The 18,780-nt window shown below is 43.5% G+C and overlaps 1 protein-coding gene across 2 annotated transcripts; it reads right to left on the bottom strand.

The window, feature by feature from the left end:
• Positions 1–2,447: 2,447 nt before the first annotated feature.
• On the bottom strand, positions 2,448–18,505 carry LOC118210821 (POU domain, class 6, transcription factor 1-like). Of its 2 annotated transcripts, XM_035387273.1 has the most exons (13): positions 18,398–18,480; positions 18,197–18,299; positions 14,742–14,830; positions 14,233–14,277; positions 11,441–11,624; positions 10,007–10,125; positions 9,067–9,292; positions 7,296–7,753; positions 6,758–6,886; positions 6,435–6,662; positions 5,921–6,074; positions 4,928–5,096; positions 2,448–3,946 (listed from the first exon to the last, which is right to left on the bottom strand). In XM_035387273.1, exons 3-13 carry the CDS (start codon positions 14,793–14,795, stop codon positions 3,601–3,603), a joined length of 2,112 nt encoding a protein of 703 aa, XP_035243164.1. In that variant the 5' UTR covers positions 14,796–14,830; positions 18,197–18,299; positions 18,398–18,480; the 3' UTR covers positions 2,448–3,600. The 2 variants fall into 2 exon arrangements, with proteins under 2 accessions (XP_035243164.1, XP_035243165.1); XM_035387274.1 differs by lacking the exon at positions 14,233–14,277 and having other exon boundaries at positions 18,197–18,505.
• Positions 18,506–18,780: the final 275 nt, after the last annotated feature.

Here is an 18,780-nt window from a genome sequence, read left to right as displayed (position 1 = left end):
TAGTTTACTGACAGATTAAACTACTTCTGAAGGGTTTCTCCTTTCTAAAATGTAAAATACCCATAACACCATATTTTACATATTTTATTTTACACATTTATAGCTTCAGGAAGGACAACTTCCTGAAATCATCACCCCTGTGCTTAAACTAAACCAGCATAAATATCTAGCATGGCAGCACCCTGCTGAGTCAGCACTGTGCAGAAATAAGTTCCAGAAGAGACTGAAATCTGGGTTATGTTCATCCTGGTCTGGTCTGCAGGGCATTTGTGCTATATTGAGCTGACTGAACAGGAGAAGCTGTGCAGATGACTAAAACACCAGCACATCTGCACAGACACCACAGACCCAGCACAGACCTACACTGTGTTTTGTCAAGTTGCCCATTGGATACATTTACTTTTGTCCATTTAGCAGACACTTATCCAAATGAATGTATATCTTATCCATCAAGACATCTCCTCACATTGATGACTAGGTAGAACCAATCAGATTATTTTACACAATAAGGACAAACACAATTTAATGCAAGTCAGTGCTTTGATTGTATCTGATACACTTGGTCCTTACGGTCAGAACAGTAAATAAGAGCTAATGCAGACTTAGCAGTCGCACCACCTACCCAGCTGAGAGAAGCAAGCAGATTGTCAGCATTTTCCCGACAGTCCCCTATTCCCACTCGACTAAAGCAGACTATGTACAGCCCAAGCATGAAGAACAGCACAACTTAGTCAGGTATGCAAACTGCTCCAGGTGTATCTGCAATCTGTACAGTGCTTTAGCCTACCTGTTCTACCTGTCAAATGATATGTGGCAGCCACATTTATCCCCCAGTGAAAGGTGCCAGAAATCAAAAGTAACCAGTATGTCTATTCAAATGAGTGAATGAATAAAGTTCAGTGTTGCAGTATTTCTCTTCCCAGTGAAACAAAGCTAAAGTGGCAACTGCCCTGATCTGGTCATTTATCCTTAAATTCTAAATCTTCAAAGACAGTACTATCTTCTATTAGACTGTACCCCACAGAAAGACAAACCACAGATTGACAACTCGAGCAGGATGTATGTTTTCTTTTCTTCATTTATTCCAGGATTGCTTTCTGCGTCACTGGATTTTCACACACACGTTGCCACTGAGAGTTGCTATTGCTCTCACACACATTGCCATTGCTTGCGTTATGGTAGATTGTGAAAGCAAAATGCTTGCAGAGTCTCAGGTGAATTGATATGCATTGCTCAGGGTCATCTCCTGTAAGAACAAATGTGAAAGCAGCGATTACCACAGGCGCAGGAGCTAGCCAAGCAGCAATCCCCACACAATAAGCACAGCAATAACACGGCACAACACCCGATCAATTTTAACTTCTGATGTTTTATTAACAGAGATGGGCCTCCAACAAATATTACCTCACTGAAAATCAGTTCCCTTCTCATTTTGGCTTGTCATTCATTTCATCAGCTGACATTTATGAGACACAATAAGCCACTGGAACCTCAGTTAAAATGAAACAATGTAATAAATACAGCATTTATACATAAACCTCCCCACTGTCAACTAATAACATACTGCAAACATTTTCTTTTCTTTACAATAGAATCGTCTGTCAAAAAAGAATGCATTTTCATAAAAATGTGTTCGGGCGTTTCCTTAACGCATTGCATCATTAATATTGAATTAGCTGTGAAATACACAACATATATTCTTGGAGAAAAAAAAAACATTATGTGTTTTATATCCAACTGTTAATTGCTGTTTAAAATACATAATAGAAATGTATGCCAGCAATGTGGAACTGTGCAGAGCTAGTGAAAATGACATTTATACATTAAATGAAATCAGTAGGGTCATCTAAAAAGCTACTTAATCTAACCTTCCCTTTTAATTTCTGGCTTAACAAAGTTTCTAAATGTCTCAGAGATATTCATACATTAAAAATATAATTGCATACAGGGACCAAATTCTTCACTATCTATATAATCTCAGCACTAAATTTTAGTGGGAAGATGTCTGTCATTAAAGTCTGGGCCTGGTGGTAATGAAGGAGGTGGCCAGGGGAGGCTGAACCTTGCATGCTATTCAATTATATAATAACTATACTGCCACGGTCTGTCTCCCCATTGATCCTCAGCGCTTCTGAGCTAAAGCTGTAATCCAGCAAGCAGAAATCAAACACTTATCGTTATATAAATGTCCATCATTCTTCACGCAGAACACCCAGCAGGAAATTATGCAGCTTAAAGGAAAGACACGCCCATGATTCACACGCTTCCGACACAACAAACTGCAAAGTACTAATTAAAACATTGATCCATAAGCCCTTACAGGACATACATAAGTGAGAACAATAACACTTTGTGATACCTCCTTATGATATCGCAGCCACCAGTAACAATCTTTTCAACCAATGAGTGAGAGCCAGGGTGTGATGAGCAAGCTGACTTATGTGAGCAGACATTTGAACACCTCTTTTTTACACCTGCTCCTGAACCTAAACAACATATTTTTTGCCATTCCTAATTCTTGTGTCCCCATGGCCAAAACTTATTTTGGGTCAAAGGAGAACCTAGAGGACACAGAATTAGTAAACGAGCATGCAAAAATGAAAATAACACAATAATTGCTTTTTTCAAAAAGTCCTTTCACACAATTAATTTAAAGGGAAAAGCTACAAGTATATCTTGTACACAATGTTTACAATGTCACACCCCCTTAATCCTTTGAAGTCGTGTTTTCATTGGCACGATTCTGTAGGACATTTACACGGTACACTGGCCACTAGTCTGTATTGCTTCATTCACTCTACTCAAGCCACCGCAAAAGAGGAGAAACCAGTTCTGTCACTGTGACAGTGGGCGCTAAATATATGGGACCATGCCTCAGATTTTCTTTCTCCCCCAGAATACTATACTTTGAGCAGCTTTGGAGGATGCATGTCAGCCAACACATTCAGCATTTTTCTACATGAAGATGTAGAACGCATGGAGATTATGACATCTTCTCCAGGCCTTATTTGTTCATATTTAATGGACCCTTGATCAGCATGGATAATTTATATGGATGATTAAAATGGATATTTAATCAACAACTTCCCTGTGGAACACCAGGCCTTGCAGCAGACCACACCTTACACCGAATACATCTTTAACGTGTGATTGTCCAATGTGATGTACACACTGTGCAACTGGAATCAGAAGTGTTTACTGGAGGTTCACAGTCCCATGATCCATTAAGGGAGGGATAATTACTAGAGACAGAACAGCATTTGAAAATGTCAAACAAATCTAGAGCAGAAAGGGCTAGAGCAGTTCCACTCCCTGGTGCTTACAGTTACTTTACTACAGAGGACTGACTGCACAATTCCTTCATTTAACCAGCCTCATGAACAAAATCAACTAGATGCCTATATAATGTGACAAAACACTTGCAGACCCCCAAGAATTTCCAATGGTACATGTGTCTTAACAAAACGTCCAATCATATGAAAGTAGAATGTTTTTAACTGAAGACAGATGTTTCCTTTAAAATTTGCAGAAATGTGCAAGAACTTTAACAGTGTCAAAAGGCTCAGAGTATTTAAAAATAAGTACTCGAACCGGGTCCGATCACTGCACCGTAAAGACGTTCAGCTTGCTGGTGTTCTTCAGCGTCTGGCGCCGGTTGCAGAACCAGACGCGGACCACCTCGCGGTCGTAGCTGAGCTCCTTGGCGATCTCGGTGATCTCCTGACCCGTGGGCAGGGCGTTCTTCTCGAAGCAGGCGTTGAGCGCCTCGATGGCCTGCGGGGTGAAGCTGGTGCGCCTCTTGCGCTTTTTGGACGGCTCCCCGCCCACAAACTCCATCAGGTTCTGCTGTCCCTTCTGGTTCCACAGCTCCGCCTCCACCAGCCACCTCTCCAGGACCGGCTTCAGCTTCTGCGCGCTCTTGGGCGTGATGTCCAGCTTCTCGAACCTGCGGCAGGCTCCCCCGGAGGAGCAGAGGGACAGTGAGACCTGCTGCCCTCTGATCAAACCATGCAAACCTGTTCATTACCTTTATCTTCACTGTAATAAGTGGGCATTACGAGTATTTTAGTCTGGATGAGAGGAAAACATATGTTACATCCTACTGGTGCTTGCTCCATCTCTGTCTCTGAACTGTCCAATCAGTGTGTCTGTGTCATTCTATCAAGAAGGCCTGTTGTTTTTACCATCACTCTCACCAACTGATTCTGGATTCATGCTGTGTATATGTGTGATTATTTCTTTTAAGTTGTAATCTGATGAAAGCCGGTGTTGTGCAACATCATATTTTTAATAATAAATTCATCTTATGTTCTAACGAGCGGGTGTAGCACCGTTCATTTAAACTACATACGTTTATTCAGACTGCACCAGAGCCTATTGGCCAGGAGTCCCACAGGGGTGAAATGTAATTGGCCACAGCATTTGCCCAGAGAGGTTTCAGTCTTAATGCTACTCCTAGCCTCAATGCCTGGTCTTATCACTCTGGCACCTACAGTCTGCCTGCTCCAGATATCAGTTGTGCCACCCTCTGGCACAATCCCAGCACCACTCAGCTGGTGGACTATAGAGTGAATGGAAGGGGATACATGCGTTTGCCCTGTTAATGTTGTTAGCGTTTGCCCATCTGAACTGACAGAGGACAATTTAGCCAAATCTAGCCGAAATTTCATATGTATGTATTTCAAATTTCATATTAAATACATATCTACACAATTCCAAGAACTCTTATTCAATTGATCACAAATATTACAAATTTACTGTTCAAAAACTGTGCAGGTATTTCATTCTCAAAAAATTAAATCATTATATGGAAATGTAATCATTACATTAGAATCACAATTGTCGAAAATAATTACTATAAACTTGGCCTCGAATTTGATTAACTTAAAACTGTAGTGTCTCCTCCAGACAGACAGGGGGACCTCACCTGCAGATGGCAGACTGGCTGTAAGCGGGACCCTGTGTGGCAGTGAGCGCCTGGCCTACTTGTGTCTGTGTCAGTCCCAGGGAAAGCCTGCGGATCTTGAATCCCTTGGCAAATTCTCGTATTTCCTCTAGGTTAATACCATCCTCTTCAGTGGCTGCATGTTGGGGTTCTCAGGAACAATGGAACACACCTATGTTAGCACATATCATGTTGTATTCTCTAACTCATGTTGTTTATTTAAAATAAACACAAGATACATGTGCCCTAATGAAAAGGATAAGCGCTCAACGAAGAAACCCAATCCCATTGCCGAAAGAAAGTCTAACATGCCTATATATATTTATACTATGGGACTATACAGTATGAATGTACTACATGGCCAATAGCGGCCCCCAAACAGCGTTGCCAACTTCAACATTGTTGCTGAATTGTTCAACAGCCACAAGAAAATGAATTCACATCAAAAAACAAGAAAAGAAAGAAATGAAAGAAAATGTGTTTGTCTCTCCACTGTCTTGAGATATTACTTTCCATCACTATCCATATCAATGTAAATATCATTAAACAGTTGTATGCTGTACAGTATGTATACATACTGCAGTATAGTGGCACTTTTTCAGACATTCAGCTACCAAGAGAAACCATGGAGCAAACATGACAGCATTTACAATTATCTCAATAGTATGGAGTCATCTCTCAACATTACACATCTAATAGCCAATCATTTCATTTTGATTTGATTTATTTATAAGCCCATGCTATGTCCTGCCAACATTGTCTAAGTGGAGAAACAAGCATCTGGCAGTCATCAAGGTTTTAGGAGGATGCATGTGTTCACTGTCCTGCTGCTTCCAACCATAGGCTTGTCTCATCAACGGCACAAGCCTATGGTTGGGATTGGGTTGGAAAAATGAGGAAAAAGAGAAACAAACTACAGCAGTAACATGGAATACCAATCAACACACGTGTGGAGGAATGGAACAGCCCACATACTGCTGACAAGCTGGCCCACAGTGGGAGAGTCCACTAGGTTGAGAGAGACAGGGGAGGACAGGCACGAGACCGTCTTCACAGCAGAGGGCTGAGGGGCAATGACCACGGCGGACTGGGTCACCGCCACCCCCGCCAACCCCGCCACCCCCGGACCCTACAGGGAAAGACATGGCAAACTATGTCTGCATGGTAAGATACTTAGATACTAGATACTCGATACTAGAAATCAAAAGTCAGACTTAGCTGTACACACACAAATAGAGAAGAGGAATCGGGTGACATTCATTATGGGGACAGTCATACACATACAAAAAAATAGCATCTGGGAATATGCAATATGAGGACAGTAATACACACAAATGGAAAACAATATCAGGGGATGTGCAATACAGGGACAGTAACACATACACAAACAGAAAAGCAATCTGGGGATCTGTATTACAGAGACAGTGGAGCAGACGCAGAAGCACAATCAGGCTCTCACTCAGGTGCAGACCTTGAGGGCCCTGAGTACCTGAGCGTGGGACTTAGCAGGTGCTGCTGGCACGGTGGGCTTGGGGAAGGCAGAGGCCATCGTGGTGGCCACTCCATTACCGATGCTGATTATCTGACCCTGGGCATTCAGGACCAGCTGGGGGGTGACATTTTGGACCTGCAGACCCGGGGCGGGCGGGGTGGGCGCGGCAGCCGGGCCGCCCGTCAGGGAGAGGGGGTTCACCAGAAGGGGAAAAGCGCCGATCACCTGGAACACACAAGCCGGGAGGTGAGGGGGGGGCGGACGCGAAAGGCAGAGGCGCACCTGAAATGTGCCGGTGGCGTCCCAGTGGCCCAGCCCACCTGGCCCTGCGCATTAGTGATGATCTGGCTGGCCAGCCCCGCCACGCCGGAGACGGTGCTGGTGAAGATGGGCGTGGTCGTCAGCGAGCTGATGAACTGGGGCTGCTCCCCCAGAGGCGCCACGCTGAACTGAGACGGTGAGAAAGAGAGACACCACAAACAGCCTGAAAATCTCACACACATGAAAAGACTATAAAATGCAAACACATACATGCACATTGTAAATTCTGCATTACTAGCCACAAAAAAGGGCCCCAAATTTTATGTCAGGGACACCTTAGTCTTTATATTTTTACAAATACTTCATCAATATTGCTTTATCTCTCATATACTCTTGTAATACAGTTTAATAAATATATTTTAAAATATAAAAAGTATAAAAAAGTAAAATATAAAAATGTTTCACTATTATTGATTATTATTATTACGTATTTTCTGCCTTTATGTAAAAGGTGCATGTAATTACATACATGTAAATACATAAAACAGAAGCTCTCTTAGACACTATAAACTCACATTCTCACAGACAAAGGCTTACAATGGCAGGGTTGAAGGACAGCCCTGCTGTCTGCAGCGTTGCCACAGATGAATTCGGTTCCGGGGCCCTGTCTACAGCTGAAGCAGCCGAGGCAGCTGGTGTCTGCGCAGCCGTCTGTACCATCTGCGGCTGTAGGACAGTCTGCACAGCCGCCTGCACCATCTGCGGCTGTAGGACAGTCTGTGCAGCCGTCTGCACCATTTGTGGCTGTAGGACAGTCTGCGCAGCCGTCTGCACCATCTGCGGCTGTAGGATAGTCTGCGCAGCCGTCTGCACCATCTGCGGCTGTAGGACAGTCTGCGCAGCCGTCTGCACCATCTGTGGCTGTAGGATAGTCTGTGCAGCTGTGTGGAGCTGAGGCTGGAAAACCGTCTGCGCAGCTGTGTGGAGCTGGGGCTGGACAACCGTCTGCGAAGCTGTGTGGAGCTGGGGCTGGACTGTGTTCAGCAGAGTAGCAGCTGGGAAGACAGAGACAGGCACACAAAAGCACATTATAATTTTGCTACCTGTACACAACGTGGAACTACTGATCGTCCATGTCAAGCTAATTACGCCCTAGCAGTACTCACACCTTAATGCTTTACCATGGGTTTAAAAATGAGCAGGCTGTTTCACGGGGCTTCGCTACACACATAGTAAGGAGGGGCAGTTGAGAATAAAGAGATACCCACACAATGTATTAAATGCCCCCAAACACCTTTATTGGAGAAAACATAACATAAAAACCTTCAGAGGTCTACATGAGGTATAGCTATCACACGAAACACAAAAAGGACATATATACAAGTTGGCTGTGTTTCAAAAACAAAAAGGGTGAAAAGTAAATACACATGGTGACACAGTAAACGTGTAGTTTCCTTATTCATTTCAGGATATGCACCAAAAAACAGAATATGTACATATCGCATTGGACAGATTAGTCTTGGCAACTCCGACTGCTGAAGAGAGCACACGCACCTGGGGTGTGTTAACTAATCAGCCCAGGTGCTTAAAGGTGTGTTCCTCTCCACAGTTCACGGCCAAAACCAGGAGTACACACCGAGAGGGCAGATTTTTGACTTGTTTGTCCCAGCACAACAAGAAAGAAAACCCGCCACTGAAAAGCTGGAGGTGTTGGTCAGCTGAAAAGCTGGAGGAGTTGGTCAGCTGAAAAGCTGGAGGAGTTGGTCAGCTGAAAAGCTGGAGGTGTTGGTCAGCTGAAAAGCTGGAGGAGTTGGTCAGCTGAAAAGCTGGAGGAGTTGGTCAGCTGAAAAGCTGGAGGAGTTGGTCAGCTGAAAAGCTGGAGGAGTTGGTCAGCTGAAAAGCTGGAGGAGTTGGTCAGCTGAAAAGCTGGCAAGCTATGAGCGAAGAGCTGAAAAGCTGCCGTTCAGTTTTTCTTTCTTTCGTCTTTGTTATTTTAGTCCATTCATTTCGTTTATTGTTTTTGCCTGGAACCTATGAAGAGGAAGGGTTAGGGTGTTTGTTTATTTGTTTTCGTGTTGGCGTGGGTGCCCTTTCTATCTCTCCATGCGGCAACCAAAGGTGCACTCCCGGAACAGCTGGATCTCCCCCCCAGGGGTGTCACACCGGGCATGTGACAGTACTATTTTGAAAAAGGCAAACAAATGGTGGCATGAAGACATCATAACAGAAGCAATTCCTATCATCACATGACTAGCACATGAAAACATTCATATGAAGTGAGGACAGAAATAAAAGCTGGGTGATAAGGCCAAAGGACAAGCAGAGAAGAAGCGGACCACGTTAATATGAGGAGGGGCAGCCGTCTCACCCTGCAGGCCACCGAAGGGCAGCTTCAGGACGCTCCCCGGCGGGGTCGCCGCAGTGAGGCCCGAGAAGGCCGCGACGGAGGCCGTCGGGAAGGTGAACACAGCCAGCCCCCCCTGGCCGCCGACGGACCCCGCCACGCTGAGGGGGATGAGGAGCGGCTGTCCCACAGACCCGGGCGGGGCCACCAGCCCCGAAATCAGCGCCGTCAGGGCGTCCGGCGTCAGAATCTGGGGCACAAGGAGAGAGGGCGGGGTGCGTGAGGAAGGGAGAGACGGGAAGTTTTCGGATGGGGAGAGGACGGCCAACAGAGAAAAATGGCAGCCCTATTCTCTGTCTTCTCTTCACTCTTCAACCTTCACCCTCCCCCTCAATCCCCTGTCTACCCTCAGTACAGATGGCTTCACAGCCTTCACGTTGATTTAAAAGTTGCCGGCATCAGCGACTTCAAGATCGCACAATCCTCCACAATCCTGCCTGTTCCTCTCAGTAGTCTGCAATCAGTCAGCCCACACCCCTTCCTATCTCCTCTCTCTCACTGCTTTCTCCCCCTTAAGACACACTAAAGTCTCTCAACCCCTTCTGTCCAACCACCAACAACCACTTCCAAACCACCTCACCTGCTGAAGAAACACAGCTATTCAGCATTACTTACCATTTGCTTAATGCCAGTTTAGGCAGAAGCCAGGTGTTCAATGACCAAAAAGGGATTATTATCAGGTTGATAGTGACTGACACAGGGCCAGGGGCCAGAAGCAAGTGTCATTGGTGTGTGTGTGTGTCTTTGTGTGTGCGCGTGTGTGTATTTCTCTGTTTGTGTGTTTCTGTGTGTGTGTGTGTGTGTGTGTGTGCGTATTTCTCCGTTTGTGTGTTTCTGTGTGTGTGTGTGTATGTGTGTATTTCTGTTTGTTTGCATGTTTGTGTGTGATTGCCATGGGCCTCACCTGTGGGCTGGCCTGCACTGTAATGGGCACTGGTGATTGGGATTGGGACAGAGCCATGCTGTTTGGGGCTGAAGAGGCCACCATCTGCACCACTGGGGCCAGCACCTCCACAGCCGCTTCTGCACCATGCATGGGAGGACAAGGAAAGAACCCTGATTTATTGAGTTTTCCTCTGCTAAATGCGCCAGTGCACCCATATTATATTACACCGCAACAAAACAAATGGCTAAGTCCCAGAACAGGGCTGTCAAACTCAAGTCCTTGAGGGCCTGTAAATTAGTGTGTTTTTGTAGTTTCCCTTCAGTGTAGCCAGTTTAGGCCTTGGAAACAAAGTGTGTTGAGTCCTTAGCTGATCAATGACCTACATTAGTCACATAATTAATCAAGTAAACAAGTACTTAATTCATTGATTGATTCTGACACAAACTGAAACGCAGCACACTTGGTAGCAGTTCGTAAGTGTCAGAAACAGGGTTTTTAACACCACATTAACAACCCCCGCCCCCCCTCACTCACCCATGCAGACACACACAACCAATCCCAACCACTGCAGCATACACACACACACACACACACACACACACACACACACACACACACACACACGTTGGACAATAAGTAAGCAGGTTAGACCTCAGTACAACAAGGCTTATTCTTACGGCACACCAAGCCATTACAGTGGTTGCGCTAGCCCGTGGAATGCTGCGTCTTTGGAACACAGGACAAGGTAAGATATACTTTATTGAACCCCGTAATTTGTCCTCTGCATTTGACCCATGCTGGGTACTCAGGAGCAGTCGGCAATCACACTGTGCAGCACCTAGAGACCAACTCCAGTCCTGAGGCCAGTGCCTGGGTCAAGGGCAATGGCAAGAGTATACCTAACTTCCTAAACCCACGCGAGCACGGGGAGAACAATCTGTTTCTGGTTCAGGTGTCATTTTGGCATACCTACCGCTTTATTGGGTACAAGGTTAAGCATGCATAACTATGTGCCCATTCACTTCCTTAAAGAAACTAGGAGTGAGGAACTTGTAGGCTCCCAAATAATGTTTGAGTTAACAGTAGCAATTAACAGTAGTGCATCCTTAGCAGAAGTATTTTTTTGGAACGTGTGCAACGTATAAATGACTGACCCCATTTAGTATGCCTGTAATTAACATGACTTTGAACTGACAATTGACTGAACAAGAATGTTCCATTTTCCTAATACACGTTTCCTCGATTCTTCAGTCCTTGCGTCCTTTCCTCACTTCCTTGGGAGTGGTCAGAATCTTGGTGATGGGAGTGACCAGAATCTTGGTGAAGGAAGTGACCAGACTCTTGGTAGGATCGGGTCATCGGGATGGCAGTGGTCACAATGCTGTGGGTGTGGACTGGAGAAGGATTATGAACATACAGTAGTCCCATGCAGGGCACTAGAGTGTAATTTACCTGCAATCCTGGTGCTACTTGGGTTTGTTGGGTTTGTGTCCTGATCGCTCCCTTCAGCAGGCTCTGCTCGGGGGCTGTCTTCACCCTGCGGCTCAGGGTTCCCAATGGAACCCAAAGCGGGAAGGGATGCGTCCACCTCCACCTCCAGCACACGGATTGTCTCCTGGCCAGGCATCACAATCACCTAGACGAGGTGCAACAGGATGAGACCCCATCAACCGCAATCGGAAATCAAGGAGAATCGACAGTGAAAATGCAGCAATTGCGTGGGATCTCCAGAGCCGAATGGAAACACCCAGTATTATTCTCAAAGCTACACATAATTTATGTTTAAACAAAGGTTATTAATATGTCCTCACTCTTTCCAAGATCAAAACCTGGTCTCTTCCATTTTGTTAAAAATCCACAAAAACTACAACCCTGTTTACTGAAACCCTCCCTAGCTGGGAGATGCTATGTCCAATTAGTTAATGCTAGCGTGGGCAAGACACAGTCTAGACTCTGGGCTGCATGCTTAGCTGCACAAAGAATCAATCTGTTAGCTGACTAAGGTAACAAAGAGCCTCTTTTATCATATTCTCATGTGCTTCCTTCTTATTGTTTGATCTGAGTTTGTATTTCATTTTGCGCTATATATAGTTTATATAGTTATTGTTATATATGGTTTCATTTTGCGCTGTATAGTTTTTGTTCCTAACTGTAGACCTGTGCTTCAAGGGCATTTCTGCACTGCAGCAGCAGTAATGGCAGCCTCGGTCCTCATGAGAACAGGAAGCCGGGCTGTTAAGAGTAAGAGGCGGAACGAATGGCGCACGTTGTGTAGCTGGCCTGCGCAGCAACGGCAAGCAATTACTGGACAGCTCATCCTAAAGCCTGTATGGAGGTTACGACAAAGCAATTATTTCATTTTTGTGCGATCAGGTGAGACAACCATCACATCTCTGATAAGGCTGCAGCCTGACACTTGACTCTCAGATAAACTGAGTCTCCATTGCTGCTGAAGCCTGTCTGAACCAGTCTGTAATGCGGCCAACTCGGACAGCTTTTACTTCCTTAAGCAAGCCTGCCCAGGGGGACATGTCAGCAACCACATAATACGCGGCTTGGTTTATTTAGCTAGCGGCAGATTAATCCCCTAGACTTGCACTCCAGCTTTCCAGCAAAGTGGCCGTGTCACCTAGCAAATTAATATACAAGCCCGTTCAACATTCTGTTTCAACTGTACATTCTATTTGGCACAGCAGCAGGTTAACAGGAACAGTGCTGGAACACCACCCCTTTAAAATAATCTCAGATTTACAAAGCAGACTGTTACCTAACCTGTCTGACCAAACATGACTGTCCAGTTCAGGCCTTTCTCCCAATTTCAGCCACTGAACCACTGAAATCTTAAAAAGCAATATTTAAAATTTGATTGATGTTTTGCCATGTAAGAATCCTATACACGCACATTAGAAAACCAATTATTTCTGGATTCTGTGCACATTTCTTACTGTGGTAGTGGACTTGGACTTAAATATAACACCTATACTCAAACAGTTTTTGGAATACAGATTGAATTTAAGATTTGCTCATATTAATGATTGTGGAACAGTCAATCTGTGAGCACAGTGCCTTAGGATAATTAATGTTAATGCTCCATGTTGATTGCATTAGATGGACTTGTCTGTGTGTGTGTCTGCGTTTGCGTGTGCGTGTGCATGTGCATGTGCGTGAGCATCTTGGAGTTTTATCCTTGCTTGTTTTCACTGATGGCAAAAGATATATCTTTATTTCTAGTGCACAGTGCTCTGTTTTGAAAGTGCTGCCACAGCAGGGTCACTTTAGTTGCAGGGCATGATGTCATCTGACATAAATCAGTGAAAGATGTGTGAATGCTAGGCACAGCCACGCCCACGTGTTCAGCATGTCGGACACACCACCCACTGAGCAGTTACTAATGAAGAATCCTGAATGGAAGGAGGAGGACGTAAAGGTAACCAAGATCCAGGGTCTCTAGTAACAGATTCAAAGAGGTAAAAGCATAGAATTCCACCACGGGAAAGAATGTTGTGACAGAGATGTTTAAAAAAAGTGGCAAGCAGAGCACCAAGCAGAGTACAATATAGACCAAAATACAGAAAAATGGAACTGGGCTTGAAATGAGTGGAGAAATTCTCTTGGACACAAAGATCCCTAGCTAGCTTCTAAAGCTAGCTTCCTAGCTCAATATGCTGCTAGACAGCCATTTAGCAAGCAACATGTAACACTATCCACATAGCAATCCATAGGTGGTAAGGATAGACACCTATAGCTGAAGTTACAGGATTCTTAACTACCTTCACTCAGCTAATCCAAAGCCCATCTTGCTCTCTACCCTGGAACAATTTGTATTTTACTCTAACAGTTCATTATTGAACAGGTAATGTGCATTTAAAAAATCTTAAATATGAATCAGCAGAGGTAACAGCCAGTGATAAATTAAGATTTTGGCATAACTTCAGATAAGATTCAAAACGTCTTCTATAAATTATCTTTCCAATTAAACTATAATTAAAACATTACCATTGCTATTGTTCTCAGTTTAACAGGCCTTACTAATAGTCCTGTTACTACATGCCCCTTTTGAAATTAGTCAATAATCAGTTATTGTAATCCGCAAAAAGATTGCTTTTAATTGCTGTGACAAATCCTTTGGAGAGACGTTTTATTTTTAAAAAAAATTGATGTCATTAAGGAATGAGGAGAAAAGAAGGGACCCCCCAGGTGAGCAGTGAGAGAAAGGGGGGAGGGGGGAGAGAAAGGGTGCATACCTGCTCATCTCTGGTAGGGAATTTCAAAGGGCAGGAATCTAATGGCTGAAAAAAACATCTCCTGCAGTGAGACAGCGAGCAGCAAGGAGAACAGGGAAGCCAGGCAAACATTAGCACACATGAGACAGACGGAGTGAAGACAGAACAAGCACAAGGTGTCAGCACACTGCAGCAATGACGGCACCAGCCAATGAGTGAGCAACGTCTTCTGCAAGGCCCACCCCCAACATCTCACACTGCTTTTTAGCCGAGAGTGAGACCACATTCACAATCTTCTGCAACTCTCAAAATTGAAAAAATAATATTATATCAATGACTCCTATTCTACTTATTTAGGCATTCTGTTATTTTTGAAGGTCAATCTTTAAAAAAATGAGAAGTTACGTGGACATATTAAAAAGAACTGAGAAGTGGAAGGTCAGGTAAGGTAAGATGGTACCATAAAGTGTGGACATGAAAAAGAAGGTGGGAGGATGAGAGAGCAAAAGTGAGCAGGTGCAGAGTGGTACCTGTTCATTAACGGTGAGGGGAGCATCACCGGACGAGAGCCCCTCTTGGTCCATGGCCACCGGCAACACCCAGATCCTACTCCAACATACTGGGGGAGGGGGGCACATAAGATAAAAACCAACCTGCTTTGATAGCCAAAAGCACTCACTCATTCACTTACTCACTCAGAAATTCATTCCATAACTCACCCGCAGACTCGTTCTTACCTCCTTCCCTCACTCACACATAAACTAACAACTTTTATTTCTCACACACTCACTCAATAAGCAGCTTATCAACATAATTATAACTGTAACAGTGGAGCAAAAAGTCATAGCCTAATCCATGCTTGTTTTTTTTCTGGTGGGGGGGTTAGAATATAATGATATGTAATACTACAAGATAAACATAAACACCAACCAACTAGGAAGCCTCCTATCATGTGTTACACCTGTCCTGTGTGACTGCTCAGCGACGCCCATTCTCAGCTCATTCTCTGCAGACCTCCAAAGTGGAGGAACCAGCTGTCCACCTGCCCGCCAGCTGCATTCTCTGCAATCCTCCTCCTTCTGTCCTTCTATAATGACTTGTTTAAGGAGTGCTTCGGCTCCCCCAAGGAAAACCAATCCTGACAGAGTCGCCAACTGTTGATAGCCACTGTCCATCACGTGAGGTCACTGTTCCTCCATCTATCTATCACTGCTGCTTCAGTTACATCTTTCTCTCTCTCCTTCACTGATGCCTCTGTTTTCTCTATGCACTAATCATTTAGACTTCTTTTCATCGCTGTTCCTACAGCTTGCTCTATTTCTCCCTCTATAGAACACTACCCCTTTCAGTTCATTATCTCTCTATCCACCGCTCATTCTCTCCATATCCAACACTGCCCCTTCAGTTCATTATCTACCTGTCCACTGCTCATTCTCTCCATATCCAACACTGCTCCTTCAGTTCACTCTCTCTCTATCCGCTGCTCATTGTCTCCATATCCAACACTGCCCCTCAGTTCATTATCTCTCTATCTGCTGCTCATTCTCTCCATATCCAACACTGCTCCTTCAGTTCACTATCTCTCTATCCGCTGCTCATTGTCTCCATATCCAACACTGCCCCTCAGTTCATTATCTCTCTATCTGCTGCTCATTCTCTCCATATCCAACACTGCTCCTTCAGTTCATTATCTCTCTGTCCACTGCTCATTGTCTCCATATCCAATGCTGCCCCTTCAGTTCATTATCTCCCTGTTAATCAATCCTAGTTTACTCTCTGTCTATCACAACTCCTCCAATAATTCTATCAATCACAGGAAGCTATTGAAAACATTCTACTACCAAAGGCATGTCACTTCATCCTTGTAGAATTTATATGGATGGCAGTAAATTAATTGATTTAATTTAATTTCAAAACTTTAATGATGTAACTCTATTATAATTCACACTGGTCATGATTTAAACAAAGTATTTTCCATGCTATTATTGAACCAAGTGTTAATTCCAGCTCCAGGAGGGCTGTGTGTTATGCATTCATGCCATTTCTGCAAGGCTCCATAGACCAAGTCCAGAGAAACCTGTATCGTAGGTGGATACAAGCTGTTTGCAAATAACTCCACAGCAAAAGTCAGTGTGCCGTAGGTCACACTGATATTTCCAACTCATATGTTTACATATTTAAACAGTTATTTTAAATATATATTTAATACATATTTAAACATGTTTATCATTGTGACACATATGGAAATAGTATCTATCGTTCCAAACACATATGACGTCTAGTAGCAACTTCAGGCAAAAAAAATTCAGATTCATTAGCTGTATAGCATGAGAAGACCATTTCACTTTGCAGGTATGTGGACAGGTCTAGAGTAACCTTAATTCAACCCTCCGCACTACAGGTGAGACCACTCAGCAACAGACCTGCTGAACAATGTGCTCCAGGCTACTACCAGATGACACAATGGCTGATTCCTGAATAAAGAACCAGGACACCAATTCACCTAGACAGATAGGGGTCCATATGATCTTTCCTTCTATCAACAGAGGTCATTAAGTATTCATTAGAAGGTTGAGCCTGGTTGTTATAGTGCTTATAAATATCAAAGTAAGAGCAGTTAAGAACTCTTAATTTTTTAATCAGCTCAACCATATCTTGATCTGACATTTGTATAAGCACCAGTTACATCCAATAACGGCTGGTGTATCCTGAAGATTTTACTGTATTGAAGTGCAGAAGTGAACCAGTGTAGTTTATAGAGCTGCGAGAAAGCTAATAATTGGTTGGAACAAAAACCAGCATGCGGTCTGGCCCTCCAGGCCTGGAGCTGTTCACCCCTGGTCAAGTTTGGCTATACCGCCCCCTCCTTCAACCCCTAGTGCCCAGAGACTAGTGAATAAATCAATTTGTGCAATTGTGTTTACCATAGTGGGAACTGTAAGATGAAGATTAACCATAGTAGAACACCTTGCAGATAAAACACCAACAAAATTGGTGCACACAGTCAGACACAAGAATTAAAACTGGGAAGATATCATGTTCTCTGCTTTTTAAAAAAACAAAATTGTCCTAAGAAAACCACTGTGGTGATTTAAAGGCATCCTATACATTTACGAGACTAATTTTTTTAGGCACTTAATTATTTGAACAAAAAGACTTTCTGAAAAGCATGCTTCAAATATGTTGATGGACAGATCACCTATTTGGCGTGAATTACTTGTTATTACTTATTAGGCTATAATTCAAAACCTAGACAACCAGATATGTTTTTTCCAATTTCGACCAGCAAATCTTTACATAACGCATATAATCGCAAAAGCTTCGATGCATAATTCATGTCGGTATATATTCGTTCATAGAAACGTGAACAAAATGTTGATTGAGGAAGATATGTGGAAATTTTATCACAGCTATGCCAAAGAAATCTAACTAAAGCTACGATATATTGTGTAGCTAATCAGACAATAAAATATTTCAATATGTAAATCGCAATGAAAAAATGTCAGTCGTAAAAAGAGCTACGTTCCAGGGCCGTGGACTGTGTTTCCTATCGACTCTAACGCGTTCCATTGCTAAGGCCCCGTACCATATCATTTCAATCGCTAATACTGAATATGCATCATCATCGATCGGTAACAAGTCCTGAGTTTTAACGCACGAAATACGTTGCTCTGTTTGTGCAAACAGCGCTACTCCCTTCCTTGCAATGCATTCCGAACTCTAGAAAGACTACCCACCCCTCCTAAAACTGTTACGACCCAATAATAGTACTCATTTCAGGACAGTACTTCATACATAGCCTACATACACACACACACACAGTGCACCACGCGAAGCCCTACATTTGATAGATTTCCCCACTCTTTATCATAAATATATAAATTATGCTAATTAATACAATTGCATATTAACCAATAAGTATTTTGTGCGTTTGCGTTTGAAAATGCATATATGTCTCGTTTTAAGAATCAGATGAAGAACTTACCGAGGACTTGTCAGTTTTATAGGTTTTACTTCCCCTTTTCTGTCAATGTTCGTGGAGAGACGAAAAATTAAACATTCATCTCACAGCTTGCAGTCCGGACTCGCTACGACAAAACACAAAAGAGGTATTTGCATTGATAACGAGGGCAGCGTTTTAAACCTACTCTTCTTAATATTTAATAACGCCAATTCAGTTACCCACTATTCAGGCGAACTCTAAATACCGTGAACTATGCACTAAAACGCCGGTTTCCGTGGAAAAGTCCGTCCAATTTCATATAAAATTGGCCTTTACACTACGTCATGAACATAATTTATGCAAGACAAATCGTGGCGTGGAAAAAATTCCTGAACTTGACTCAGGGGGGAGCTCTGGTCGTCTTAAGGAGAAACTGTTTTTATGCAGATAGCCTACCCGTCATATTCCATTATGGCTCAGTCCAAATGTATTGTCTCCTGTCATTGTCTGAATGGAAATTCCAGTTACTAATACCTACGGAATGAGAAATCGAATTGACAAATATATCGCAAAACAGTTGGTCAAATTATTAGGAATGATGGAAATTGAAAAAACTCGTACAAAGA

This window comes from Anguilla anguilla, chromosome 13 (assembly GCF_013347855.1).
Source record: "Anguilla anguilla isolate fAngAng1 chromosome 13, fAngAng1.pri, whole genome shotgun sequence".
Lineage (NCBI taxonomy): Eukaryota > Metazoa > Chordata > Actinopteri > Anguilliformes > Anguillidae > Anguilla > Anguilla anguilla.
This window is presented reverse-complemented; position numbering and strand designations above follow the sequence as displayed.

Coding starts and splice junctions, on each gene's coding strand:
- LOC118210821 (XM_035387273.1), bottom strand. CDS start 14,795: ATGGACCAAGAGGGGCTCTCGTCCGGTGATGCTCCCCTCACCGTTAAT. Junction 10,126..11,440: donor AAGTAGCACCAGGATTGCAG/GTAAATTACACT, acceptor TGCATGGTGCAG/AAGCGGCTGTGGAGGTGCTG. Junction 5,097..5,920: donor TGTGGGCCAGCTTGTCAGCA/GTATGTGGGCTG, acceptor ATTGTTCCTGAG/AACCCCAACATGCAGCCACT.